The 27,306-nt window shown below is 42.3% G+C and overlaps 4 protein-coding genes and 1 long non-coding RNA gene across 7 annotated transcripts; 2 read left to right on the top strand and 3 right to left on the bottom strand.

Moving 5' to 3' along the window:
- Nucleotides 1–926: 926 nt before the first annotated feature.
- LOC115667681 (mRNA cap guanine-N7 methyltransferase 1) lies at nt 927–5,241 on the top strand. Its single transcript, XM_030589235.2, has 13 exons — nt 927–1,339; nt 1,685–1,824; nt 1,915–1,983; nt 2,088–2,159; nt 2,292–2,393; nt 2,867–2,923; nt 3,251–3,389; nt 3,517–3,581; nt 3,662–3,712; nt 3,923–3,985; nt 4,096–4,219; nt 4,715–4,776; nt 4,871–5,241. The coding sequence occupies exons 1-13, from the start codon at nt 1,261–1,263 to the stop codon at nt 4,967–4,969; spliced, it is 1,122 nt and encodes a 373-aa protein (XP_030445095.1). The 5' UTR covers nt 927–1,260; the 3' UTR covers nt 4,970–5,241.
- A 329-nt stretch (nt 5,242–5,570) lies between these two features.
- Nucleotides 5,571–8,584, bottom strand: LOC115667688 (uncharacterized). Of its 2 annotated transcripts, none has more exons than XM_030589242.2 (4): nt 8,107–8,584; nt 6,458–6,629; nt 6,220–6,313; nt 5,571–6,094 (listed from the first exon to the last, which is right to left on the bottom strand). In XM_030589242.2, the coding sequence occupies exons 1-4, from the start codon at nt 8,442–8,444 to the stop codon at nt 5,757–5,759; spliced, it is 942 nt and encodes a 313-aa protein (XP_030445102.2). In that variant the 5' UTR covers nt 8,445–8,584; the 3' UTR covers nt 5,571–5,756. The 2 variants fall into 2 exon arrangements, with proteins under 2 accessions (XP_030445102.2, XP_030445115.2); XM_030589255.2 differs by having other exon boundaries at nt 5,571–6,091; nt 8,107–8,582.
- A 1,594-nt stretch (nt 8,585–10,178) lies between these two features.
- LOC115666663 (uncharacterized) lies at nt 10,179–12,177 on the top strand. The gene is made up of 4 exons (XR_004003936.2): nt 10,179–10,256; nt 11,211–11,339; nt 11,780–11,841; nt 11,933–12,177. It is a non-coding gene; the product is annotated as an uncharacterized LOC115666663 (long non-coding RNA).
- A 465-nt stretch (nt 12,178–12,642) lies between these two features.
- On the bottom strand, nt 12,643–17,960 carry LOC115666662 (uncharacterized). 2 transcript variants are annotated; one of them, XM_056311764.1, is made up of 4 exons: nt 17,530–17,960; nt 13,483–13,675; nt 13,243–13,336; nt 12,643–13,118 (listed from the first exon to the last, which is right to left on the bottom strand). In XM_056311764.1, the coding sequence occupies exons 1-4, from the start codon at nt 17,868–17,870 to the stop codon at nt 12,793–12,795; spliced, it is 954 nt and encodes a 317-aa protein (XP_056167739.1). In that variant the 5' UTR covers nt 17,871–17,960; the 3' UTR covers nt 12,643–12,792. The 2 variants fall into 2 exon arrangements, with proteins under 2 accessions (XP_056167739.1, XP_056167740.1); XM_056311765.1 differs by lacking the exons at nt 12,643–13,118; nt 13,243–13,336; nt 13,483–13,675 and adding exons at nt 14,910–15,517; nt 15,642–15,735; nt 15,881–16,052 and having other exon boundaries at nt 17,530–17,955.
- A 5,065-nt stretch (nt 17,961–23,025) lies between these two features.
- On the bottom strand, nt 23,026–24,195 carry LOC115667711 (uncharacterized). The gene is made up of 2 exons (XM_030589269.2): nt 23,691–24,195; nt 23,026–23,293 (listed from the first exon to the last, which is right to left on the bottom strand). Exons 1-2 carry the CDS (start codon nt 24,145–24,147, stop codon nt 23,238–23,240), a joined length of 513 nt encoding a protein of 170 aa, XP_030445129.2. The 5' UTR covers nt 24,148–24,195; the 3' UTR covers nt 23,026–23,237.
- Between the last annotated feature and the right edge of the window lie 3,111 nt (nt 24,196–27,306).

Genomic DNA, 27,306 nt, shown 5'->3' with positions numbered 1-27,306 from the left:
GTTGTCCGTCCCGGCGTCTAGTTGGCTAATACGATGTCCAGGAGTCAAGATACCATATCTCGTGTAGATTTCAGATATCGGAAGTGTCTTTTTATGATCGTCTTTAGTTCATTCTCAAATTTGCATGACTTCAAATTGATGTGCCGACTATCATTGCATGTGTATCCGTTGAAATGTAATCTTAGTATTCATGAGGATGTCCAAATCATTCAAATCAAAATGTAATATGGGCCTACTCTAGGTAAGTTCGGCCCTCTAAGGTTGTGCAATTGCTTTCCCAACCCAGCCCAAATCCCGTATGAGTATGAACATTAACGACCAACCGGACTAGTAAAGCTTTCGACCCAAAAAAAAAACACTTAGTTCCATGCTTTATTCAAATGCTCCACATTAATCAAATAATTTAATTCCTCATATATCTTATGATCTTGATGTGTACTTATATTCAAGAGGACGGATAGGCAAAACGTAATCTTGTGAGTACATATGAATAACGAATTAATATAAAATCAATTTTTTTAAGACCGTCCACCTTAAATGTGTTCATAACTAATTACATAGTGTTCATGACTAATTACATAGTGTTCATTAAAAAGTCTTTCGATGAGATCAATAAACCGGCACGACGTGATATAGCTCACGCCATGGTCGAGAGCAAGAGAAGACAGAGCTTCAAAACGGCACGCGAGATCGGGCAACAAATGTACGGGCCTATAGGAGACGAAATCACGATCATAACCGATCCCGATGTATTTAAAATACTCATTGCGAAAAGGGTTTCCGTCCGTTCGCGAAAAAAGCTTTCCGGTGCTGAAAAATTGATCGAGTGATGGATGACACGACCGAGCTCTGCCCTTGCAAGAATCGCGAGATCTCGAACCTGATTCTTACCGGAGTTTCATCAAATCGATTGGAGTTCAAAACAAGAGGAACAGAAAAGAAAATGATGTCCACCGACCTTTTACAATGCGGCGCTATAAGCCCCCGGTCGAACCGCACCCGGTGAATTCCCTCATCGCTTCCCCCTGTCGCAGCGCCGTCCCCTCGTCGGCTCCGGGCGATTCTTCGTCGCCGCCGCAGCCGCCGCCGCCGCCGTCGCCGTCGTCATCTCTTTAGCTCTCGCTTCTTGGAACCCAATTCGTCCTGCTATCTCCTTCGTCCTTTTCTTGTTCCTCCCGGCCGTGCGCTTCGCCTGTAACGAAGCCGAACCGGAAAGGAGCCCCAAGTTCGATCCTTTCCGTCGTTTCGCTGTCGTGGGCGATGAAAAGAGGATACGCAGAACCGTCTCCGTCCACGTCGGTCGGCCCGCCTCAGTCCAGATTGAAGTACAACCCTGAAGGTAGTTCTTTTGCTGCCCCGGCTTTGATTCTTTTTTTTTATGTTTTACGTCGCGGAATTGCGAATTTGATGCTTCTGGATGGCAAGATCTAGTTCTTCAATCGACACCCATTTGGTTTTGAGCCCTTTACTGTGGCTTGTCTTGTTTGGGGATCGATGATGGAGCTGGAATGACTGGTTTATACTGTTGCTTGCCCCTTTTGATACCGAGAATCTGTTAAGTTTTTGGCTTTTTGGTATATGAAAGATGAACCTGTGGCAAGAGTTTCTGTTGCTGAATCTTACCTCTTCAATTTCCTCTGGCATTGCTCTGCTGACATTAGATTGCTTTGAGCTGTCACTGTAGGTGATGCCCAGTTTTTAGAAGATGAAAGCACCAAGATTTTCGCCCGGAAAGTTGCCGACCATTACAGTGCGAGGACGAACCAGACCCTTGAAGAGAGGGAAGCTAGTCCCATTATTCACTTGAAGAAACTTAATAATTGGGTACGCGCTCTGGTTTTCTATGTACATTAGCTCTTGAAGATGGCAGATGACTGTAGACCTCTCTAATGTCTTAACTCTTATGTTATGCAGATTAAAAGTGTCTTAATTCAGTTATATGCCCGACGTGGGGATGCAGTTCTTGACCTTGCGTGTGGCAAGGTGATTATTAGCTCTCTTATGTCTATGTTCATTTTCAGAAATTAGTTTATTTCCTTTTCAGTTACTTGGATATCTTTCGAAAATGTTTTTTTCCTAATCACTAGGGTGGTGATCTCATTAAATGGGACAAAGCAAAAGTTGGGTATTACGTTGGGATAGACATAGCTGAAGGCTCGGTAAGGATCAATCTCTCTGAGCTGTTGTATTTGACTCTCTCCTGTTTATAATTTACTCGTTCAATCTTTTTGTACATAGCTAATATGATTATAGCAAGAGAATTTACTGCATGTAAAATGTCTAATGTTCAGATCGAAGATTGCCGTACCCGTTATAATGGTGATGCAGACCACCATCAGCGACGTAAGAAGTTCACATTTCCGGCACGCCTCATATGTGGAGATTGTTTTGAGGTAATTGTGAGCATAGCTGTCAGAGGAAGGTCATAGTTAATTGGTTCTTCACTACAAACAGTAAGAAGCTGTGAAGTTTTCGCGAAGCTCCTTTCCTTCTTTGGTTGGCCAACCTTGGAAGTACTGTAATTTCGAGAAGGGATGTGGTTTCCCATCGTGTTTAAAGGGGTTAATGCGTCCGACATGATGTTTCAACCTTGATTAAGTCTTTTGGCCCATCGCATTATTAGATCTGACTCAGCATCACATCTCACTTAGGTTTTAACTTTTGAGTCTCATTAAGATTTTAGACATTCCATATATCATCAATCCTCGACCTTACTGAGATTTCACCAAAAAACTGAACTAAATCGGTAAATCTTGATGGAATTATGAATAGAATCGAATGGTGATGAATTGTCATTGAACTATGCAATTCTTGCAAAAAATCTTAGAGGACTGATGGGAGCTCTCTCTTTCGCTGGCTATAATAGGTTCAATTGGACAAAGTTTTGGCTGCTGATGCACCTTTTGACATCTGCAGTTGCCAGGTAAGTATGTCTAATTTAAGGTCATATTTTTCTGACAAACTCACATGTAATGTCATGATTGGTGTTTGAGTGTTCCTCGTGGCCTGTGAAACTTGGGACTCATGCCATTTGCTGGGGATTACAGCAGATCCTCAAGTGAAATTTGCTTATAATATATATGTTTATGCCTTTCTCATAAAATCCAAGACTGCTTTCTTCATCACAGTTGCCCCGATGACAATAAAATCCTCATCTATTAACTTTACAGTGCATGGGCCTCAGCTGGTGTGCGTTTGCCTTTATGTGACTTCGCCAATTATTGAACTTTCAATAACTTAAATATTGCAGTTTGCTATGCATTACTCCTGGTCAACTGAAGCACGGGCTCGTCGAGCTTTAGCCAACGTGTCAGCTTTACTTCGTCCTGGAGGCACCTTCATTGGAACAATGCCAGATGCGAACGTGATAATAAAAAAGCTTAGAGAAGGTATTGTTTATTCTAATTGGTCTGTCGCAAATACATGCTGACAAAGCCTGTTCTGTCCCAGTAATAATAAGGAATGATGCAGTCATGTTCAACCCTTGACGTTTGCTAAATTCACTCTAATTTCCAGCGGAAGGGCTTGCTTTTGGTAACAGTGTCTACTGGATATGCTTTGATGAAGAATTCTCTGAGAAGGTGAATGCTCCACCGCTTTTGGCATCCTTACAATTCTGATATTAAGTCATGAAAAAGTTCACATGTGCTTTTGTGTACAGAAATTTAAATCATCAGACCCCTTTGGGATCAAATACAAGTTTCACCTAGAGGTACTAGTTTCTACTCCTTTTCTGCCTATTGTTTGATCTGTGTACATTGAGTTGGCCACTCCAAGAAGCCATTGCAGTTGCCCAATTATCCTTCTTTCCTCCGTCTTTTCCTTTTTTGATTAATCAATCTAGTATGTATGTTGTATTCCACTTAAGAAACTGTACATGTCTTGCAATGATAGCTGATTTTGTAAGTATATATGCTTTCAGGATGCTGTCGATTGCCCTGAATGGATTGTTCCCTTCCATGTCTTCAAAGCTTTGGCAGAAGAGGTAATTGTTTCCGGCAGTCCACTTACTATTTCTGGAGTTCTCTCGTAGAAGTTTGAGCAAGGCACTGCAGCTTGCCATTAAGCCTAAGTTCTTTTTCGCATATTGGGCAGTATGAGTTGGACCTAGTTTTCGTGAAGAACTCACACGAATTTGTACACGAGTATTTGAAGAGGCCAGAATATGTGGAATTGATGCGGAGGCTTGGAGCCTTGGGGGATGGTAATCAAGACCAAAGTAAGTTTCCTTTTTTGTCCGATGTAAATGCCCGTTTGGGGTGACTGCAGTTTGGCTGTGGCTGTACTTTTTAGCTTTCATTTTAGCTTGTAGCTTTTATTAATTTGGATTAAGTTCTATTTCATAATTAACTATCTCGAATCTTTGAACATTTTGTTAGTGAAGGTCATTTAATATTTTCATTCCCTTTAAAATTAAGATACTTTTAAACTAAAAGCCATGAGCGGTAAGTAGGAAGCTCTTTTCGTTTTTCGACTTCTTGCATACATACTAGGAACCCTCCAAAAGAAGAAGCACACTTTTGTGCCACATATTCTCTCTGTGCTGTAAATAACATGCGCATTTTATCAGAAACGACTCTGCTTGTACCGATCAGTTTTTGCATGATTTAGTTTTTCTTGTTTTCATTATGGATAACTGCAATTTCTGGTTTGGACCATGTGGCTACCCCCAATTAGCTGTGGAACTATCTAATATCTTTCCATTCCTACTCAGGCACATTATCACCAGATGAGTGGGAAGTAGCCTATCTATACTTGTCGTTTGTGTTGAGGAAGGTGAAAACATCACTCCTTTTTCTTTCCCCCTTCTTCTGTTATTGTCATTTTTTTGCCTTAAGTTGAAGAATGTGTGTTGCTGTTGTCTTTGCAGAGAGGCCAACCAGGGAGATCACAAGTACATGGTGGAAGAGACAAAGGGAAGATGCATCTAGAAAAAGAAGATATCCTGTACATTAATAACGACTTGTAGACTGACCATGCCTCTGTAGTCCACAAGGCCCGATGCAATAACCCAGCAAAGCAGAGCATGAAGTAGCAAATTTTTTACCATATTCAAAAAGGCTGTACTTCATCCTGTTTGCTCTAATATTGCAAGCTTCAAAAGGTTGCTTCAAATTTTGCAGCTCCTTGAGAATAGATTACTGTAGCAAAACCAGGATCTTGTATTGTGGTGATATTTAAGATACAAAGTCTTGATGGGAATACAATGGACTCGCTCAATTGCTTTGTTCTTTGTAAAAACCAACTACTATGATACTACACTGACTTTTGCAAGGCTGAGCACTCCGCGGTCTTTCTTCGCACCTATGTTTTGGTAGATGACGAATTGCAGGATACCCCAACATGGTATAGATTGTTGCTACCAGAAGGGAAAGAACATGAGAAAACCCCACGATACTGAAATTATAGTTTCTCAAGTTAGCGAACCAACTTTCCTAAGGATAGTATGCTCTTCAAGTTGGCAAGAAAATACCATGCACGACATATGATGGAATGACGAGGAGAGAGACTCTCCACATGTAGTTCTTAAAACCTATTACTGAACCGGACATACTTATACAGGCCTGCAGTCAATAAAAGTATACCTTCATATACTCGGTCCAGGAACCATGAGTGCAATGCAAACTGTACATTCTTATTTAGTGTGTTCAACATAGAACGTCAATCTTTCATCATCGTCCCATAAGACAAAACATATTTCCCTGACTATATATAGCGCAAACTAGAGCTTTTGTAACTTCGACAAATTCATGAGTTTAGCAGCGCTTTATAAGGACTACGATAATAGCCATCAGAGCCAACCCCATGACAGACGCTCCAAGAGCTTTCTCATTGAAGGGTCCAGCACTTCCCTCGTTGTTCATAGACGTCTTCTCCGCAGATGGGGGACTGAAGATGTTAGCAAGGAAGCTGGATATGTTACTAACCATCTCCTCCACCGTAAGCTTGATGTTCTGCAAGATGGTCATGAACCCATTTTCGTGGCCACCTTCAGAAATCTCTTCAACCTTCCTTGGAGATTTCCAATCATCAGAAAGATCATCGTCAGCAGATTCCTCCACTTTTGGCTCCATAAATGGGAACTGATGAACTGCTTACAGCAACAGGAAAATATTTCAAGACAATAATTTAAACATGAGAGATTCATTCCCACATGAGAGGCAGGGGATATGTAAAAGATGGATCATAGTGCAAAAGAGAGGTTAGGGATATCCTTACTGGAGTTTTGTGATTGGAGGAAGTCCTTGAGAGCCTCATTTTGCATAAACGCATCCCAGACTTTAGGATCACTAGCAATTGAAGCAACAACACTCTGGGAGGCAAAAGGAAAGAAAAGGAACTCAAGTGATTGCTAGTGAAATGACATCACACCAATGCTGGTTTTGATATCAGATAGCTCCATTCCATATTAATTATACAAACGATCTTACGCTTTGTTCTTGGGGAGGGTAAGTACCTGAGCAGCAGGACTTTGACTCAGCAGTGTAAAAGCCTGGACAGCATGTTTGGGTACTGGATTAGTTACCAGAGCCTCAACGGTAACTGAAGATTGGCTCTGGAAAGAATTTGAGAGCTCTGCTGGAAGTTGATCTTCACACCCAGTGATGTTTGTGGTTGATAAATATACCCTGGATTACCAAAAGCATAAGATCCAAGGGGAAAATGAAGATGGCACACAAAGACCATTCCCTCGAAATAGTCCAACAGGAGGGAGAGAGAGAAAGAAGAAGCAGAAGATTTTAGAGAAAAGCACAAATAAAATAAAGCGTCCCCCATCAGAAGCCACTCTTTTCCTTCCCCAGACAAATGAAGCTTGTCTTCAGCCAGAAACCTCCATCAATGTGTCGACAACCCCAATATCATAATCAAGTCTAAAAAGGCACAATCAATAAAACTACAGAAGCAAATGTATACAACTATCTTTTTACAGGTAGAAAACTAATGTCATACCAATTGATTGAGGAAAGTATATCCATCAAAACGAAGTGAAAACTTTTTTAAATTTTCCTGAAAAGCGGAGTATCGTTTTACTCATCATCCATGAATCTCTCTCTCCTAAAGAACCTCAACCACTTGAAAGAAATGGAAGTTGCAAATTTAGGGCAAGAGTCGCCCAGAACATCAAATATGCACCCACTCGAAAACAGAATGATAAACTCACTATACGATGAGTAGGTGGAACAGCTAAAACAAACCGTGCATTTCACGGTTTTCAAGAATGACATACGATGGACTGAAAATTCACAAACAATAATATATTCCATGAATAGTTTTTCATCTAACGTCTATAGACAATGCTAAATAGAAAAAATAAAGACAAATGTTGTGAGGAATACAGAACAATATACCCATAAAAATTCATTTGCCATTTAACTCTATCTGACTCTCCACAAAGAAAATGACAATTTGCAAAAGATAATCAAACAAGGAGTTCAAGCTCTACAGATAACATTAGGAGTCAGCTAGCCAATAGACTTGCAGAATTGGCGGCAATGTATACGGTGCAGCATGATGATGAACAATAAGCAGCAGAGAGTTACGAATCAAGTCTGCACTTCATTCCCTCTACCAACTTGGTGATCACTCAAATATATGAAGAGACAATCTTTGACGTTCAGAAGTAACACTTTAAAACAAGTGAAGACAGAAGTAAATACATATCATCCCAGATCGCTGCATGATACGGTAACTAAATAGTTCTCTTTTGCCTTTCTCCCCTAATAAGCAACTAAGTTTTCTTATGCTGATCAAATATCACCACTACGATTTTCTTCGCAGAAATCCGGACACAGAATGCCCATTCTCACAAAGCCATTCACAGCTATCGGCTTCCATCGTCGAACCCAATCTCCAGAGTAATTACTACCCACCATTTTTCTAAATAAAGATCAAAACTTCCACACAAACTAAGCTATTAGAACTGTATGCCATCCTTCACAGCAAACTAATCAGACAGAACGAGTACATTAAAACAGCACAAACGATGAAGAAAACCCAAATCCCAATCCACGGACACATGAACGATGGAAGTACACACTAGCAAGCAACAACAGTCAAGACGTGCCAAACAAAATGCTGAAGTTTCGAATTCAAATCCAAACGTACTTGTCAATAGCATCCTTCAATTCAGCAGTCGCCGCCTTGGCCTCTTCATAGCTCGGAGCGCCTCCGAACACGACCCTGGCCATCGGCTGGCCCACCGGCTCCTCCTCGAACCCGGCGAAATCCCAATCGTCCGCCTCCCACGCCAGCATCTGCGGCGCCGTCGCCCCCTGGGGGGCATCGCCGCCCTTTGCCGACGCGATGGCGGGCACCCTGACGCCGGAGCGGGCGGCGCTCCGGACGGACTGCGGCGCCGCGGGGGGCGCGGGGGCCCCGCGGAGCACCCCACCGATCCCGGCGACCATCGACGCGGCGGACCTCATCGCTGCGCCGCCTCCCATGGCGTTGACCGGCCGGAGCTTCGTCGGCCACACACGGCTTCGGAGGAGAGAGATATGGCGGTGGCGGTGGCGGTGGCGGTGGCGTTTCGGCTTCTCTTGCCACGTCCTATTGCTTAGCTCCGAAGCTAAAAATGAAATCTGAGAGACCGGATTTATATTGGAAAACCAGTTATTCATTTTTAAATATATAAAATATAATTTTGAGTGTTTTATATCGGATTCGTTATATTGATTAATTAATTTTTGGATATCTTCGAAAATTAGGAAACTTCCCGGAAAAAAAAAAGGATTTGCAAATATTTCACGACTAAGTAATATACTGTTTAGCAACTGTTTGCCTTATTTTCGCACAATAATCTAATCTAATCTAATCTAATCTAATTTTTTACATTCCCCCTTCCTCAAGCATAACTTTCGTTGATAAAGGCAATGTTTGGATAAAAAGATTTCTTGGAACCATGAGTATCAAATTTTCTTTTGTTTTTTCAATAATCTCTATCTATAGTTTTCTTTTGAGATGTTAGATCGAAAATGGTTGAAGTAGTCAAATAGGAGGATTGATGTAATTTGTTATCTTAGAGGATTCTTTTCATATCAAGAGACTTCTAATTGCCTAATTGGATAGAAGGAGATTTTCTTTTGAGTCTAATACCATAAAAAATTCGAAACTGGTACACTCATGCCAGATTAATTTTCGAGTCACAAAAAACCTAAAATCGATACATAGTGACAAATTTAAAAATTAGTGTACCAATTAATATGAAAATTAGTTTTAGATAAATGTGGCATGAATGTACCGATTTGAGTTTTTTACCATATAGAAATTTCGTTTTTGTTTTTTGTAAATGTGCCGTGAGTGTATCAATTTTATGATTTTTTATGATATTAACCCTTTTTTTTATCCCTTTGATCACTTATTTTGAATCGGTGATTATTCACGCTCTTCAATAGATGAGTTCTATAAAATGAAAGAAGACCAAACATGATTTGGGGTGTCTAAATTTAAATGACACAGTTGTCGCTTAGTCACTAGAAGATAATTGAGAGGTGTCTCATATCAAAATACTTAATGTGAGTCGGGCACCATATTTCCTTCGGCATGCCATGTCCTTTTTTGATTGATTTTTTTTTTCTTTTTGATGCATTTCTTCATTTGTATGCTATTTAATAATTTACTAAGAAAATACTAAGTCGGGTTTGTTCTGGATATACGTAAGCAATAAGAGTTGATCAAATTTTTAATTCGGCCACCTCTCTCGATTCTGGTTAGTGTATTACGGTGACTAGTTTGACCCTTAATTACCGAAGGTGTTTGCAACATGATCAATCTGCAACTTAGGTTGCGCATGACAACTTGCCAAACGGTGTTTGATTCTGTTCTTTTGTTCTCAAAATCAGTTTGGGAACAGAAATGCGTTTGTTTAATTTTTTGATTCTGGACACAATTTTGTCAAAAATTGGGTAGAGCTTTGATGTCAGCGTGGCAGAATCTGAGTCCATTCATCGAGCAACGTGGTTCACATGAGTCGGGAGGGAGAGAGAGAGCAGAGCGTGAAGGAAGAGTGACGAGAGAGATAGAGTCCCGCTTGAACCTTTGCAATTTGGCTGGCTCACGCGGGTGAGAATAGACTCGAATTTTGCTATGCTGGCATTAGAGCTCTACCCAATTTCTCCCTCCATAGACGGGAGGAACCAATTATGTATATCAAGGTCCAGATATTCATCTTTTTTGAAAAAATATACTTTCAGGATGCTGTCGATTGCCCTGAATGGATTGTTCCCTACCATGTCTTCAAAGCTTTGGGAGAAGAGGTAATTGTTTCCGGCAGTCCACCTACTATTTCTGGAGTTCTCTCATAGAAGTGTGAGCAAGACACTACAGCAAGTTGTCAACACTAAGGACGTGTTTGGCAACCGACCAAACAGTAACTATTTCTATTCTTTTGTTTCCAAAATGGCAACCGGCCAAACAGTAACTATTTCTATTTTTTTGTTCCCAGAATCAGTTTTGGAATAGAAATCTGTTTGATAAATTTTTTGTTTCTGGGCACAAATTTGCAAAAATTTATTTCCAGAATCAATAAGCAATAAGCAAAAAAAATTTGCAAAAAGTTGCTTCTTGATTCTGGGAACAAGAATCAGAAATGGAAAAGAAATTTTTTTTTCCTCTTCTTGTTCTTGATTTTCTTCTTCTTCTTCTTCTTCCTGGTCACCGGCAATCGGCCACAGGTCTAGGCGGGCGAGGGCCGCCCTCGCCAGATCCGGCATGGGCTACCCTCGTCGCCGCCCTCGCCGAATCTGGCGAGGGCGGCTCGCGGCAGTGAGGGTCCAGCGCTCGCTGGATCCGACGAGGGCGACACTCGCCCAAGCCACAAGCCGCCCTCACCGAATCTGGCTAGGGCGGTGGCGAGAGTCCAGCCCTCGCCCAGGCGGCGAGGGCCTCGACGCCCTCGCCGGCATTGGCTTGTGGCCAGTCGCTAGCGCCGGTGACCTGGCCATGGCCAAAGAAGAGGAAGAAGAAGAAGAAAGAAAATTTAAAATATTTAAAATTTTATTAATAAAAAGAAATTTTGTGTAATTACCAAACGCATTTCTATTCTTTTTCTATTTCAAGAATACAAATTTTGAGCGGTTACTAAATACCTTCAAATGCATAGAAATTGTTTACGATCACGGAATCAAAAAGAATCATTTCTGAATAAAAATTATTTTCGATAATAAAATGATTGCCAAACGCACCCTAAGTTCTTTTTTCATAATCGGCAGTATGAGTTGGACCTAGTTTTCGTGAAGAACTCGCACGAATCTGTACACGAGTATTTGAAGAGGCCAGAATATGTGGAATTGATGCGGACGCTTGGAGCCTTGGGATGGGAGATGGTAATCAAGACCAAAGTAAGTTTTCCTTTTTTGTCTGATGAAATGCCCATTTGGGGTGACTGCAGTTTGGCTGTGGCTGTACTTTTTTGCTTTCATTGTAGCTTGTAGTTTTTGTTGATCGGGATTAAGCTCTTTTTCATAATTAACTATCTCGAATCTTTGAACATTTTGCTAGTGAAGGTCATTTAATTTCGTTCCTTTTAAAATTAAAATACTTCTAAACTAAAAGCCATGAGCGGTAAGTAGGAAGCTCTTTCTTTTTTCGACTTCTTGCATGCACTACAAACCTTTTCCGCCACATATTCTCTCTGTGCTGTAAATTCCATGCGCATTTTATCAGAAAAGAATCTGCTTGTACCGATCAGTTTTTGCATGGTTTAGTTTTTCTTGTTTTCATAATGGATAACTGCAATTTCTAGTTTGGAACTATCTAATATCTTTTCGCTCCTGCTCAGGCACGCTATCGCCAGATGAGTGGGAAGTAGCCTATCTATACTCGTCATTTGTGTTGAGGAAGGTGAAAACATCTTTCTTTTTCTTTCCCCTTCTTCTGTTATTGCCATTTTTAGCCTTCGATTGAAGAGTATGTGTTGCTGTTGTCTTTGCAGAGAGGCCAACCAGAGAGATCGCAGGTAAATGGCGGAAGAGACAAAGGGAAGATGCATCTAGAAAAAGAAGATATCCTGTAGATTAATAACGACCTGTAGACTGACCGTGCCTTTCTTGTCCACAAGGCCCGATGCAATAACCCAGCAAAGCAGAGCATGAAGCAGCAAATTTTTTACCATATTCAAAAAGGCTGTACTTCGTCCTGTTTGCTCCAATATTGCAAGCTTCAAAAGGTTACTTCAAATTGTGCAGCTCCTTGAGAATAGGTTACCATAGCAAAACCAGGATCTTGTATTATGACACTACGGTGATTTTTGCAATGGACTCGCTCAATTGCTTTATTCTTTGTAAAAACCATGTACTATGATACTACGGTAATTTTTGCAAGGCCGAGCGCTCCGCATAGTCCGCCGGTCTTTCTTCGCACCTATGTCTCGGTAGATGTCGAATTGCAGGATACCCCATCATGGTATAGATTGTTGTTACCAGAAGGTAAAGAACATGAGAAAACCCAATCAGATGCCATGCATAGTATTTTCTTGCCAACTTGAGGAACCTACTAGCCTTAGGAAAGTGAATTCGTTGACTTGAATGAAGAGGAGAGACTCTCCACATGTAGTTCTTAGAACCTGTTACTGAACCGGACTAGCTTCTAGAGGCCCGCAGTCAATAAAAGTATACCATCGTATACTCCGTACAGGAGGAACCATGAGCGCAATGCAAACTGTACATTCTTATTTAGTGTGTTCCCCATAGAACATCCATCTTTTCATCATCGTCCCACAAGACAAAACATTTTTCCTGACTATATAATCAATCGCAAACTAGAGCTTTTGCAACTACGACAAATTTCATGAGTTTAGCCTCGCCTTATAAGGACTACGATAATAGCCATCAGAGCCAACCCCATGACAGACGCTCCAGGAGCCGGTCCAGCATTTCCCTCGTTGTTCGTAGACGAGTTCTTCGCAGGTGGGGGACTGAAGATGTTAGCAAGGAAGCTGGATACGTTGCTAACCATCTCCTCCACTGTAAGCTTAATGTTCTGCAAGATGGTCATGAGCTCATTTTCGTGGCCACCTTCAGAAATCTCTTCAACATTCCTTGACGATATCTCATCATCAGAAATAGCATCATCAGCAGATTCCTCCACTCGTGGCTCCATATATGGGAACTGAATACCTGCTTACAGTACCAGGAAAATATTTCGAGGCAATAATTTAACCATGAGAGATCCATTCCCACATAAGAGGCGGAGGATATGTAAAAGCTGGATCATAGTGCAAAAGAGGGTTAGGGATATCCTTACTGGAGTTCTGTGATTGGAGGAAGTCATTGAGAGCCCCGTTTTGCATAAACGCATTCCAGACGTTAGGATCACTAGCAATTGAAGCAACAACACCCTGGGAGACAAAAGGAAAGAAAAGGAACTCAAGTGATCGCTAGTGAAATGACATCACACCAATGCTGCTTTAGTTTATCAGATAGCTATATTACATTTAACTTATACAAACGATCCTACGCTTCCGTTCTTGGGGAGGGTAAGTACCTGAGCAGCAGGACATTGACTCAGCAGTGTTAAAGCCTGGACAGCATATATGGGTTCTGGATAAGTTGCCAGAGCCTCACCGGTAACTGAAGATTGGATCTCGACAGAATTTGAGAGCAGGGGCAGACCTGAGGCCTGGTCTGCTGGAAGTTGATCATCATACCCAGTGGTGTTTGTGGATGACAAATATACCCTAAATAACCAAAAGCATAAGATCCGAGCGAGAAATGAAGATGGCACACAAATACCATTCCATCAAAATAGTCCAACGGGAGGAGGAGAGAGAAAGACGAAGCAGAAGATGATTTTAGAGAAAAGCTAAAAAAAGAAAAAAGGCAACCCCCATCAGAAGCCACTCTTTTCCTTCCCCAGCAAATGAAACTTGTCTTCAGCCCAGAAACAATCATCAATGTGTCGACAACCCAAAGATCATAATCAAGTCCAGAAAGACACGATCAATAAAACTATAGATGCAAATGTATACAACTATCTTTTTATGGGGAAAAATCAATGTCATACCAATCGAGCAGTGAAAGTATATCCATCAAAACAAAGTGAAAACTTTTTGAAATTTTACTGAAAAGCGGAGCATCGTTTTACTCATCATCCATGAATCTCTCTCCTAAAGAGCCTAAAGCACTTGAAAGAAATGGAAGTTGCAAATTTAGGGCAAGAGTCGCCCAGAATATCAAATATGCACCCGCTCCAAAACAGAATGATAAACTCAATGTACAATGAGTAGGTGGATCAACTCAAACAAACCCTGCATTTCACGGTTGTCAAGAATGACATACGACGGACTGAAAATGCACGAACAATAATACATTCCAAGAAAAGTTTCCGTCTAACCTCCATAAACTATACTTAATAGAAAAACGAAAGACGAACGTTCTAAGGAAAACAGAACAATAATCCCACAAAATTCATTTGCCATTTGACTGAATCTGACTCTCCACAAGGAAAATGACGATTTGCAAATGATAATCGAACTAGGAGTTCAAGCACTTCAGATACCATTAGGAGTAAGCTAGCCAATAGACTTGCAGAATCAGCGGCAATGTATACAGTGCAGCATGATGATGAACAATAAGCAGCAGGATCTTGCATTGTGGTGATATTTAAGATACAAAGTCTTGATGGGAAAACAATGGACTCGCTCAATTGCTTTGTTCTTTGTACAAACCATCTACTATGATACTACACTGACTTTTGCAAGGCTGAGCACTCCGCGGTCTTTCTTTGCGCATATGTTTTGGTAGATGACGAATTGCAGGATACCCCAGCATGGTATAGATTGTTGCTACCAGAAGGGAAAGAACATGAGAAAACCCCACAATACTGAAATTATAGTTTCTCAAGTTAACGAACCAACTTTCCTAAGGATAGTATGCTCCTCAAGTTGGCAAGAAAATACCATGCACGACATATGATGAAATGAAGAGGAGAGAGACCCTCCACATGTAGTTCTTAGAACCTATTACTGAACCGGACTAACTTATACAGGCCTGCAGTCAATAAAAGTATACCTTCATATACTCGGTCCAGGAACCATGAGTCCAATGCAAACTGTACATTCTTATTTAGTGTGTTCAACATAGAACATCGATCTTTCATCATCGTCCCATAAGACAAAACATATTTCCCTGACTATATATAGCGCAAACTAGAGCTTTTGTAACTTCGACAAATTCATGAGTTTAGCAGCGCCTTATAAGGACTACGATAATAGCCATCAGAGCCAACCCCATGACAGATGCTCCAAGAGCTTTCTCATTGAAGGGTCCAGCACTTCCCTCGTTGTTCGTAGACGTCTTCTCCGCAGATGGGGGACTGAAGATGTTAGCAAGGAAGCTGGATATGTTGCTAACCATCTCCTCCACCGTAAGCTTGATGTTCTGCAAGATGGTCATGAACCCATTTTCATGGCCACCTTCAGAAATCTCTTCAACCTTCTTTGGAGATTTCCAATCATCAGAAAGATCGTCGTCAGCAGATTCCTCCACTTTTGGCTCCATAAATGGGAACTGATGAACTGCTTACAGCAACAGAAAATATTTCAAGGCAATAATTTAAACGTGAGAGCTTCATTCCCACATGAGAGGCAGGGGATATGTAAAAGACGGATCATAGTGCAAAAGAGAGGTTAGGTATATCCTTACTGGAGTTTTGTGATTGGAGGAAGTCCTTGAGAGCCTCATTTTGCATAAACGCATCCCAGACTTTAGGATCACTAGCAATTGAAGCAACAACGCTCTGGGAGGTAAAAGGAAAGAAAAGCAACTCAAGTGATTGCTAGTGAAATGACATCACACCAATGCTGGTTTTGTTATCAGATAGCTACATTCCATATTAATTATACAAACGATCTTACGCTTTTGTTCTTGGGGAGGGTAAGTACCTGAGTAGCAGGACTTTGACTCAGCAGTGTAAAAGCCTGGACAGCATGTTTGGGTACTGGATTAGTTACCAGAGCCTCAACGGTAACTGAAGATTGGGTCTGGACAGAATTTGAGAGCTCTGCTGGAAGTTGATCTTCACACCCAGTGGTGTTTGTGGTTGACAAATATACCCTGGATTACCAAAAGCATAAGATCCAAGGGGAGAATGAAGATGGCACACAAAGACCATTCCCTCGAAATAGTCCAACAGGAGGGGGAGAGAGAAAGAAGAAGCAGAAGATTTTGGAGAAAAGCGCAAATAAAATAAAGCGTCCCCCATCAGAAGCCACTCTTTTCCTTCCCCAGACAAATGAAGCTTGTCTTCAGCCCACAAACCTCCATCAATGTGTCGACAACCCAAATATCATAATCAAGTCTAAAAAGGCAAAATCAATAAAACTACAGATGCAAATGTATACAACTATCTTTTTACAGGTAGAAAACTAATGTCATACCAATCGATTGAGGAAAGTATATCCATCAAAACGAAGTGAAAATTTTTTTAAATTTTCCTGAAAAACGGAGTATCGTTTTACTCATCATCCATGAATCTCTCTCTCCTAAAGAACCTCAACCACTTGAAAGAAATGGAAGTTGCAAATTTAGGGCAAGAGTCGCCCAGAATATCAAATATGCACCCGCTCGAAAACAGAATGATAAACTCACCATACGATGAGTAGGTGGAACAGCTAAAACAAACCGTGCATTTCACGGTTTTCAAGAATGACATACGATGGACTGAAAATTCACAAACAATAATATATTCCATGAATAGTTTTTCATCTAACGTCTATAGACAATGCTAAATAGAAAAAATAAAGACAAATGTTGTGAGGAATACAGAACAATATACCCATAAAAATTCATTTGCCATTTAACTGAATCTGACTCTCCACAAGGAAAATGACAATTTGCAAATGATAATCCAACAAGGAGTTCAAGCACTTCAGATACCATTAGGAGTAAGCTAGCCAATAGACTTGCAGAATCGGCGGCAATGTATACGGTGCAGCATGATGATGAACAATAAGCAGCAGAGAGTTACGAATCAAGTCTGCACTTCATTCCCTCTACCAACTTGGTGATCACTCAAATATATGAAGAGACAATCTTTGACATTCAGAAGGATATACAGATCATCCTAGATCGCTAGACAATATGGTAACTACATAGCTCTCTTCTGTTTTTTCTCCCCTAATAAGCAACTAAGTTTTCTTACGCCGATCAAATATCAGCACTAAGATTTTCTTCACCCAAATCCGGACACAGAATGTCCATTCTCACAAAGCTATTCACAGCTATCAACTTCTATCGTCGAACCCAATCTCTGGATTAATTACTAAGCACAATTTTTTTTTTCTGAAGAAAGATCAAAACTTCCACACAAACTAACACTCATAGTGAGCTATTAGAACAGTATGTTATCCTTCACAGCAATTAATCAGACAGAACACGTACAATGAAACAGCACAAACGATGCAGAAACCCAAATCCCAATCCGCGGACACTTAAACGATGGGAGTACACACTAGCAACTTAGCATAGTAACAACAGTCAAGAGATACCAAACAAAATGCTGAAGAAATTTCAAACTTAAACCCAAACGTACCTGTCAATAGCATCCGTCAATTCAGCAGTCGCTGCCGTGGCCTCTTCATAGCTCGGCGCGCCTCCGAACACAACCCTGGCCATCGGCTGACCCACCGGTTCCTCATCGAACCCGGCGAAATCCCGATCGTCCACCTCCCGCGCCAGCATCTGTGCCGTCGCCTGGGGGACGTCGCCGGCGCCCCTCGCCAATACGATGGCGGGCACCCTGCCGGCGGAGCTGGAGGCGCTCCCGCTCCGGACGGACTGCGGCGGCGCGGGGGACGCGGGGGACCCGCGAAGCACGCCGACGATCCCGGCGATCTTCGACGCGGCGGACCTCATCGCTGCGCCGCCTACCATTGGGGGGTGGGGGTGGTGTGAGAAGAGAAGCGATGGAGATTCTGAAGGGAATTTTGGGTCGACACAGAGAGAATGAGAGAGGCTATTTATGGCGGGGACGGAAGAAGACCAAAATATTTGGTCCTGCACTCTCTCTCTCTCACTCTCACTTTACCCCCCTTCCTTCTTCCTTAAGCATAACTTTCGTCGATAAAGGCAATGTTCCGATAAAAAGAGTTCCTTGGGAACCATGAGTTTCAAATTTTCTTGATGTGTTTTTTCAATAATCTCTATCTATAGTATACTTTCGTTTTTGAGAGGTTCGTGTCACCGACAAGAAAAAGGACGAGATCTTTGGGAAAGTGGGTCATGGGGTGTCCGGGTACGGAGCCTGCCAGTGGGTTAACTCGCCTTAGTACATCAAGGAGGACTTGAAGATGTTGACGCGAGTTGGGGAGGACGATCGGTGGCTGAAGATGTTGAAATAGTTTGTTATCATAAAAGATGTGACTCTTGATAATGAAAAGAGGTGACTCTTCATCCTAAAAAAAGGTTATCGATGATTATGAAAGAAAGTTATTCTTAACATGAAGAGTGGTGATAATTGGGGATAAGGTGCATATTCTCAAGAGGTGTGTTGATTGGTTGTCTGTGAATAGAAACTAAATCGCACATTATTTAATATAGGGTTAATACCACAAAAAACTACAAACTGGTACAAATGTGATAATTTTACCCCAAATTAATTTTTTGACCACCAAAAATTCAAAACCGGTACCTTGTGACAAATTTACCCTCAGTTTGTTTCTGCTAAATTTTACTGTCAAATTGCTTTGTTAAATTATACACGGCAATTGACTGATGTGCCAGTTTTATGTTTTACCCTTTGTTTATCATAAGTGGATCAATTTGTGATTTTTTATGATATTAATCCAATTTAACGAAAACTAACAGAGGATAAAATTGTCACAAATGTACCAGTTTATGATTTTTAGTAGTCAAAATATTAATTTGGGGTAAAATTATCACAGAGGTACCAGTTTGGGGTTTTTATGGTAAAAAAATTAGTTTAGAATAAAATTATCACAGATGTACAAATTTTGGGTTTTTCGTGGTATTAACCATTTAATATAACCACAACTGTTCATAACTACAGCTTATTCAGAACTCTTTTTTTTTTTTCATACACACAACTTTAACAACACATTTACTGTGAAATTCCAAAAGAGAAATTGAGTTATTACTGAACTCGTTTCTCTACTGCTTTGGTATATATCCTGGAGGTATATTTGTTCTAAACCTGGCAGCAACAATAGTGGGTACAAATAATACATTATTGCGCATCAAAGCATCAAGGACCTATTACTATTTTACTATTTTCATCAGCAATCAAATTTCCTCAACATTCTTAAGGTATTATTGTCATGGAGGTGGAGACATCGGCTACATCAAGTGCTCGCAATATTGATAGATTGCGAATCGATCCTTATGATGGAACCAATTTCATCCATTGGAAGGACAATATGATCATTCTTTTATTTGAATTATGTATCTTCTACATCTTGGATCCCAACTTGCCCACTATCCCTAATCCAAAGGATGATGATTCTAATGAAATCAAAGCATCAAAGATCTATTACTATTTTTCAATCATCATCAGTAATCAAATTTCCCCAACAGAAGGAGGAGGAGGGAGGGGAGTAGAAGCTGGAGCTTATGGACGAGGTGAAGGCCGACGTGGTGGCGGAGAGTGAGGACTCCGGCGCTGCCGGGGGGGAGTAGTCCCGGCCCAACAGAGGGAGGGATTGCAGCACGGGCCCGCTGGATCTAATCCTGGACGAGGTCGCCATTGTTGCGCTCGAGAGAGGAAGCTTGAGGCTAGAGAGAGAGAGAGACACTTCATATGTGCAGAGTTTGTGAAAAAGTTTCATCTTTTAAAGAGTTTTTTATGCTAATAAACAGGTCTTGGAGCAACTTGCTGCCATGGGCGACGAAGATTGAGATAATCTTGGGCCGAATACTCTTGATACGGACAGAGAGGATGGGGACACTTTTTGTGAGTCTCAAATCCCCCTCGCTCTACCGGAGACGATGTTGGAAGTAGATGTCGTTGCTCCTCTTAGCGGGCGAGTTGGCACACTAGCTTCACGCTCTTCCGCTTGAATGACTTGGTGGCCGTTCACGATTAAGATCAAAAGAACCCAAACCGAAAGAGTCGGTGTGCGAGGCCACACGGAAATTTCATCAAACAGACGACGTGCTTCTTTTGGTTTTGTGCCTTTCACCATTTGAAGTGGGCGAGCTTTAGTTTCACGTAGTGTGCGTTGCGTGTTGATTGGCGGTCGACATGTCGGCTTTGCCCGTCTGCTCGGCTACTCCTAACTGTTCTTTGCACCGCCGGATCCTTCATTAATTCATCTTCAACGGTGGCGTCGTTTTAGGGCTGATTTGCCATGTCATCTGATCATTTCTTCACTTTGGACTGAACTCTCTTTGGAAAAAGCCACAAGATTTATCGTCCAAAATATGACGTCGGAATCACTCACCTGAATGTTTTTTAAAAGTTACCTCACTTAAGTGATTGACTAAAAAGTTACGGCGGCACCAAAGTCAATGCAGCCCAAACAACATCCCATTTCCAAAGAATAGATTTATATCAAATAAGATTTAACAAATAATTTGTAGTAAAAACATATAATATAACTTCACACAAATAAAAAATTCATGTCCGTGCAACATACGGCATGGTACTAGAAACCGAAGCAGCCTTTGTAATTTCATGATCGGACCAAACTCTCGATTGAAATTCAGAATCCCCTTGTATAATTCTCAATGATTTTTTTTTCAATGCTATTACCAAGTTCCAACTTAGACCGTGATAATTAGAAGCTGACAGGAGAACGTGACACTTCGCAAGCCTGCAAGCACCAAAGGACAAACCAACGTAGCTTTTCCGTCTGCGTCTCTGTTTCTTGGGAAGTGGAGAGAATTCAGGCCAAAACCCAGAAAAATAAGTCCGCGGGAAAAAAAAACTGTGTTCGGGACTTCGGGAGTTAATGATAATCATTTTGTTCCGAATATCAATTTTTAGTATCTATTTCTATTTTCTGAACAAGTTTTTAAGTCAAAATACGCGTTTAATGACGACACAAGATTTATGTTTCCGGAATAAAAATTCGTTTGATAACGACACAAAATTTCTTTCTATTTCTTTCTCCCGAGCGGCCGACAGCGGATGGTAGCAGGAGGCTGCCAGCGGATGGATAGCCAGCTAATAGGGAGGGCGAACGATGAGAAGAATTTTAATTTCTCATTTCTATTCCAAAAATAGAAAAGTAGAAAATTTTTACTTCTCATTTTTATTCCAAACTTATTTATGAAATCAAAAATGAAATTGCGTTACCAAACATATTTTTATTTCAAATTTATTGTCGAGAACAAAAAAATAAAAAAATAAAAAAATATAATAATTATCATACGACCGTTCGATTCCAAGAAGAAAAACCAAGACATGAAAAATTCATTGTTCTGCCCGTGAACGTGTACAGACATCATCCTTAAAAGCGTCTGATTCCCCAACTGTAAGTACAGTGTTTCTAAGGAACACTCTCAGAGTCTCAGGAATGATAAATACCACAAAAAAATTTAACCTGACATTCTTTTTTAATTTGCCGAGTCTCAAGCGTCGATTTTGGACTTTAAAAAATAAAGAGTTAATACCACGAAGAAATTCAAACCGGTACACTTTCGATAAATTTACTTCAAACTAATTTTTTAATCACAAAAAACCTTAAACCGGTACTAGGTATTAAGCCTTTAAAAAATAAAGAACTTCTCCTTTTTCCTCCATTTTCTTTGCCACCAAATTCAAAACCCCACAATATCATACTATCTAATCTTTACAAAAAGGGATTATTGGAATTCTCCATTCTTATTGGGGTCCCCCCCACACCCCACAAGAACGCTTGATTTTCATAGGAACGCACAATCAGCATGATTACCGCTTCGTAATTCGGGATCAATTGAAAATCATTGACTATTTTGTTCATACTAAATTCGATTGGGGAAAAAGAAAAATGCCCATTATTCTCGAAGACGCTAATGATCAAAGGATAAGCCGAAAGCGGGTCGATCAAGCTGGCCCCGCCTTTTGTCTTTCCCAATGTCTCGTTCCTTGCCCGCAATATTCGAATCCGAGTACATCCAATGTGGGGATTGCCGCGGGACCAAATCAAAGTCCAAAACAGTCTAGGACTCCTTTTTAAAAATCACCGATCTTCGATTCTCGAATCACCTAAGCAGCGATAAACATTTACGTGCCACATCCCTCGAAGAGATCGAGCTCGAGTCGAATCGGAGCCCGCGAATAAGTACTCGTCTCCGAGGAAAGCCCGCCTTTTCTTTTGTGTGCTCTTTTGACTTTGTCTAAAGAGCAATTCATCTTTTACACTATTTGCCCTAAGGAGCGTGGTGGATCCAAGGAAATTTTCGGCCCCCGCTATAGTCCAACCTAGACCTAGCCAAAATGGCAAAACAAAATCAAAGGCCCACCACCGTGCTGCTGCCATAGCATAAAGGAGAGTACCCATGATAGTGCCAAGCCATGATCATTAAAGATGAAAACAACAACAGAGGCAAGCGCACGAAAGGGAGAGTACGAACCCCCACCACCACTCCCCCAGTGCCCCCGTGGGCCAATCTCTCTCCCCCACAAAGAAGCGAGGGAGGGAGAGGGGCCCACACGAGCCCCGTTTTTGGCCCACATTTCCCGCGTTCACATAAAGTGCCACCCCCTTACGGCGGAGTGACCAGGAAGATGCTGCTAGTCAATGTCCGAAGAACATTATAATAAAAAATGAAATGAAATTCAATCATAGTAAAGGGGGTCTGCTCGGCAGCACGAAATTAGGGTTTGCCCCGTGAAGTGAGGCCCTCCTTTTCCTCATTTCCACGTTGAAATCCCACGTCGAGAACAAAAGGAGAAGCTGAAAATAATTAGGAATTGAAATGGTGCAAAACGCGAGAGAGATGAGGCTGTGGGGAGATGCTTTGCTTTGGTTCTTGCTAATCTCTTCCTTCACAAACGGGATTTTAAGGCAAGGGACATTGAACCCAAAACAGAACGAAGCAAAGCCAAGCCAAAAACAAAAAAAACAAAAAAATTAGAACGAAAGGCTCTCGAAGTCTCTTCAACTCTAAATTTGGATTCCAAATTCACATCTTTAATTACAACCCCCTATACCCAAAGCTACCGGCGCCTAAGATCTAATGACATTTACTCACATATTATATAATATTTAATGTTATAGTTGCTATGATAAGGGAAGTTCTTCATTATTAGACAAGGAGAAGGAGGAGACAAAAGTTGGAACAAGCTTTGGACATTCTCTATCTCCGAGCAGCCCCGAACCCTTTCTCCTTCCTCACATGACTCATCAGCACACCTGCACAAAAGTGAAAAAAAAAACCGTCCAATAAGACCGTCGCGGACCATGACCGAGCAGGTCGAAAGAATCCGCAACGCACGTCCACACCCTTCACGAGCTCCATTCCTTGAGAAAAATTTAAAACTGTAAAGGAAAACTTCGTGTTGATGTGCTGTAGGTACACTGAAACTGCTGAAAATGTGGTGCCACCAAAGCAGTGGTTTCCTCAAGGGAAGTGGCTCGAAATGGTTTCGTCTTGGAAAGACATGGGAGACAGATCGTAGCCCACAAACGGGACCCAAAAAGAAACAGAGCACAGAACAGAGCAGAACATGATATACTCGAGGCATGCGAGAAAAGTAAAAAAAAAACGAAAGAAATTCAAGAACTGAGGAGGGGGGTCGTGATCTTTTACCTTGCTGGGGCTTACAATCGGGCGGATCTTCGAAGAGCGAGAGGGAGAGCTGCTTGTGAGCGACCCCAATGTCGAAGAGGATGAGGCCGGAGCCGGGATCGTCGACGATGATGTCCTTTACGGGGAGCCACAGGAAGAGCTCCTCCTGGGACAGCCCCACCACCCCGATGAGGCTGCCGTAGGTGAGGTTGGCCTTGACGACGCTGTCGAAGAAGACCCGGTTCTCGAACTTGGCCAGGCAGGGCCCGTCGAGGAACACCTCCAGCCGGCCGTCGCCGGAGAGGGTGTAGGACCTGATCTCACGGGGGAGGAGGCCGGCCGGCAGGCCCCGGGAGCGGAGGAGGTCGTGGATGGAGGAGGACTGAGACGCGGCCGGCGGGGAGAGGGAGGAGAGGACGAGGCATGCGGAGAGGGAGAGGAGTGTGAATTGGGGGCGGTTCAAGAAACGCATGGCCATGAGAGAGATCGGAGAGGTAAGAGGGAGAGGTTGGAGGGTGCAAACTGCAAAGTGATATTTGGACAAAGGCTGTGTAAGAGAGGGAGGAGGAGGAAGAGAAAAGCTGGTTTGGGGGTGAAGTGACGGTTTTGCCCCTGGTTGGTGGTTTTGGGTTTGGAGGTGGACCAAGATTATGGGGGGTTTGATTAGGGTTTCAATGATGATGTGTTTTGGATCGCCTCAATGGCCCTTCGATTAGATGGGGATTGGGATGTTTTGCTTGTTGGGTGGTGGTATTATGGATTCTCTTGTTTTGTGGCTCGTGTCATGATTCGAGGTATTGGCATGGAGTCCCCATCGCGGGGGGTGCATTGCCCATCGCAAATGCCCCCTTGAGCAATCATGGAGTGCTAGCAACATGAGCCACGCTCCAATAGGAGAACAGGACCCAAAAGAAAAAGAGAGAGAGAAAGAGATCATGGTAAATCTTGTAATGCTAGCGGATTCATCGATGTACAATGAATAGTTCGGTTTTCGATAGTGTTTAAAATTATATGAGCTCTCGACAAGCATGGTACATCCATTTCCTTGTTTTCTCATGAATAAAAATCAAGTTTATCGGGTGAATTTAATCCGCGATGGACAGGAAAATCCTCCGTACCTTGTTCAGGTGGGAGAGTTGGCGATTAATTACGCCGATCTTCATCTATCGTTTCGTTACCCACGGGAGGAAGTTTGCGGGACCGCACCGACGTGGGGAATGTAGTAAATAATTGCTTTGCAACCGGGTCGGCCATGCCGATGGAGCCGGGAAAGAAAGAGAGAAACATTATAATGGGACCAAAACAAAAGATTTGCGGTTAAAAATATTCCATAGGGGGGTCCCTCCTGTTTGATATAATGTCCTAAGCTCCGGGACATTAATGGGCTTTGATTAGGAAGAGGACGAAGGCAGGGCTGCTGCTCGTCCGTCGCTTTTCGGTTCCCACAAAGCAAAGTCGTCCCCCTTCCCCTCCCGCTCCCCCACCCCTTTGCCTCTCCTTTTTCAAAAAATGATTTCCGGCGGAGGTGGGCACGCCCGCGTTCATGGCGGTCCAAACCCGCCTTCGTTCAAGGGCACGTCATGGTCGACCATTAGCAACGGTGCCCGCACGAGAATGGCCCCCTCGTGCCTCGGCCCGGTCTGAATCGGGTCGTGCATTTGAACGGCTGGAATTTGCGGGGGTCCGAAGGGACACGGAGAAAAACCGGGAAGGCTGTCGTAACTGTAGGTCGAGGGGTAAATGAGGGATTTCGCAGCGTCCGTCGTTTTGGTTTTTTGAGCTGCGACTTTGCGAGGAGGGACGTTCGGCACGGGAGGGGAGAAGCGACAGGAATCGTGTCCGTCGACGACTTCCGACGGTGATTCTTTGGAAAAACAGGGAGCGGGAAAGGTCAGTGACGGACCAGCAGCTGTGGGGGTAGGAAACCGTGGTGGTTTTTTCCGGTTACGGGGAGGGAAAAAAAATAAAAAATAAAATAAATCCCGAACGGACTAGTAAAACTTTAGGTTGCATGGCCCGTCCGGTCTCCCAGCGTAACTTCGATTTTTAATGTCGTCTCGTGCGAAGTTTGCATGATGTGACGATTCGAGTGGCGATTTTCTGATATGGGATTTGACGGGTCTAGAATTGATAGGCGAGTAAGGTAAAAGTGGAAGCGGGTTGATTCTCTTTTTCTGTTTTCTTTTTGTGGGTAATTGATTGAATCGGAGATTCAGTGAGATTAGAATGGAAATGAGACGTAGGTCGACGTTGGTTAGTCGGTTCATGAGAAGTAACTAATTTTCAATCCCGAAGACAACACAAAAGGCCGCATGTTTAGAGTCTTCTATTTGCTGGCCAATGTATATTGTAGATTCGAGAGCGATTTTATAGATTTTTTTTTTCCTCGACTTCTATGACAAAAGAACTAGAAAGGTTAATCGACTCGTAAATCACATTTAACCCGCTCGGTTTAGTAATCAGATCTAAAATGGAGAAAAAAGATCTGGAGCAAGAGCGATTATATATCACGGCCAAAAGATAAAAAATTAAAATTAAAATTCAAAAGCTACGCCAACAAAGAACACAACAGCAATCAACTCGACCATGAAATGAGGATGAGCAACATTGTGTCCTATCTGTCGTTTAAAATCAAACTTAATCGACCGTTTGGAAATCGCAATCATACGTGTAATGCACATAAAGAAATCAATCGGATTATGAGAAACGGCGAAATTCTTTCGTCGAATGATTTTTTTATTAACGTGGCCAAAAGAAAAAAAATAAATCTCATTGCATTTTCCTGCCGAATAATGGTCATTAAGATGATTAAATTACAGGAAAAAGAAAAAAAAAATGATGCCGAGATTAAAAGCAGGAGGCGAGGAAATTACCCCGAGAAAACAAAAAAAAATAAAATCCTTGGACCGTACGGACGATAAAAAAAAGGACATGGAATAGATTTTATTCTCATGTTTGCCACTCGGAAAGATTCACGGGCACCTGTGCAGGGAAGTGACGTTGACCCGAGTTTCCAAAGACAGCCCCGTGCATTCACCGTTAGATTCGATGGGGCCGACCGAGGATCTCCCCCCGCCCCCGCTCATCCGACGGCGCGCGAGAGGTGCGCTCGCGTGTACCCGGAGCAGGCAAGTTTTTCTTATTACCAAATTGACGGCTCTAGCATGCTTGGCCAGAGTTTTACCTTGCCACCGGATTTTCCGGTGATCCGCCAAAAAAAAAATCGAAGCATGATGCTTGCCGAAAGCGATGGCCCGGGTTGGGCTCTGGAGCAGGTTGCCGGTCTCCTGCGGCCCACGGTGTGGGCCCATTGAGGAGCCACGCCCGACAAAAGTGCTCGACCCCCCTCCCCTTCATCACGATGGATGTGCACTGTTTAGCGATAATGAAACCTTTTTGGAAGAGTTGATCCTTTACAGCGGTGCGAGATACTTTTCCCTTTTTTGGAAATTGATTTTGAATTTTCATTTAATTCGACTTAGGGGCGAGCATAGCTCCCGGATAGAACCTTGAACTGGGCCGAACTGGCCATGGGAACCCATCCGGTTCTCGGTTCCGTGTTTTTTTGGGACATGCATTATGCGGTTCGGTTCCCGGGTTCCAAACCAGATTGAGAACTAATAACTGGATTGGGAAT

The sequence above is a fragment of the Syzygium oleosum genome, unplaced genomic scaffold (genome assembly GCF_021117445.2).
Source record: "Syzygium oleosum isolate NSW1041296 unplaced genomic scaffold, Sole_v2.1 Sole_v2.05, whole genome shotgun sequence".
In the NCBI taxonomy this organism is placed as follows: Eukaryota; Viridiplantae; Streptophyta; class Magnoliopsida; order Myrtales; family Myrtaceae; genus Syzygium; species Syzygium oleosum.
This window is presented reverse-complemented; position numbering and strand designations above follow the sequence as displayed.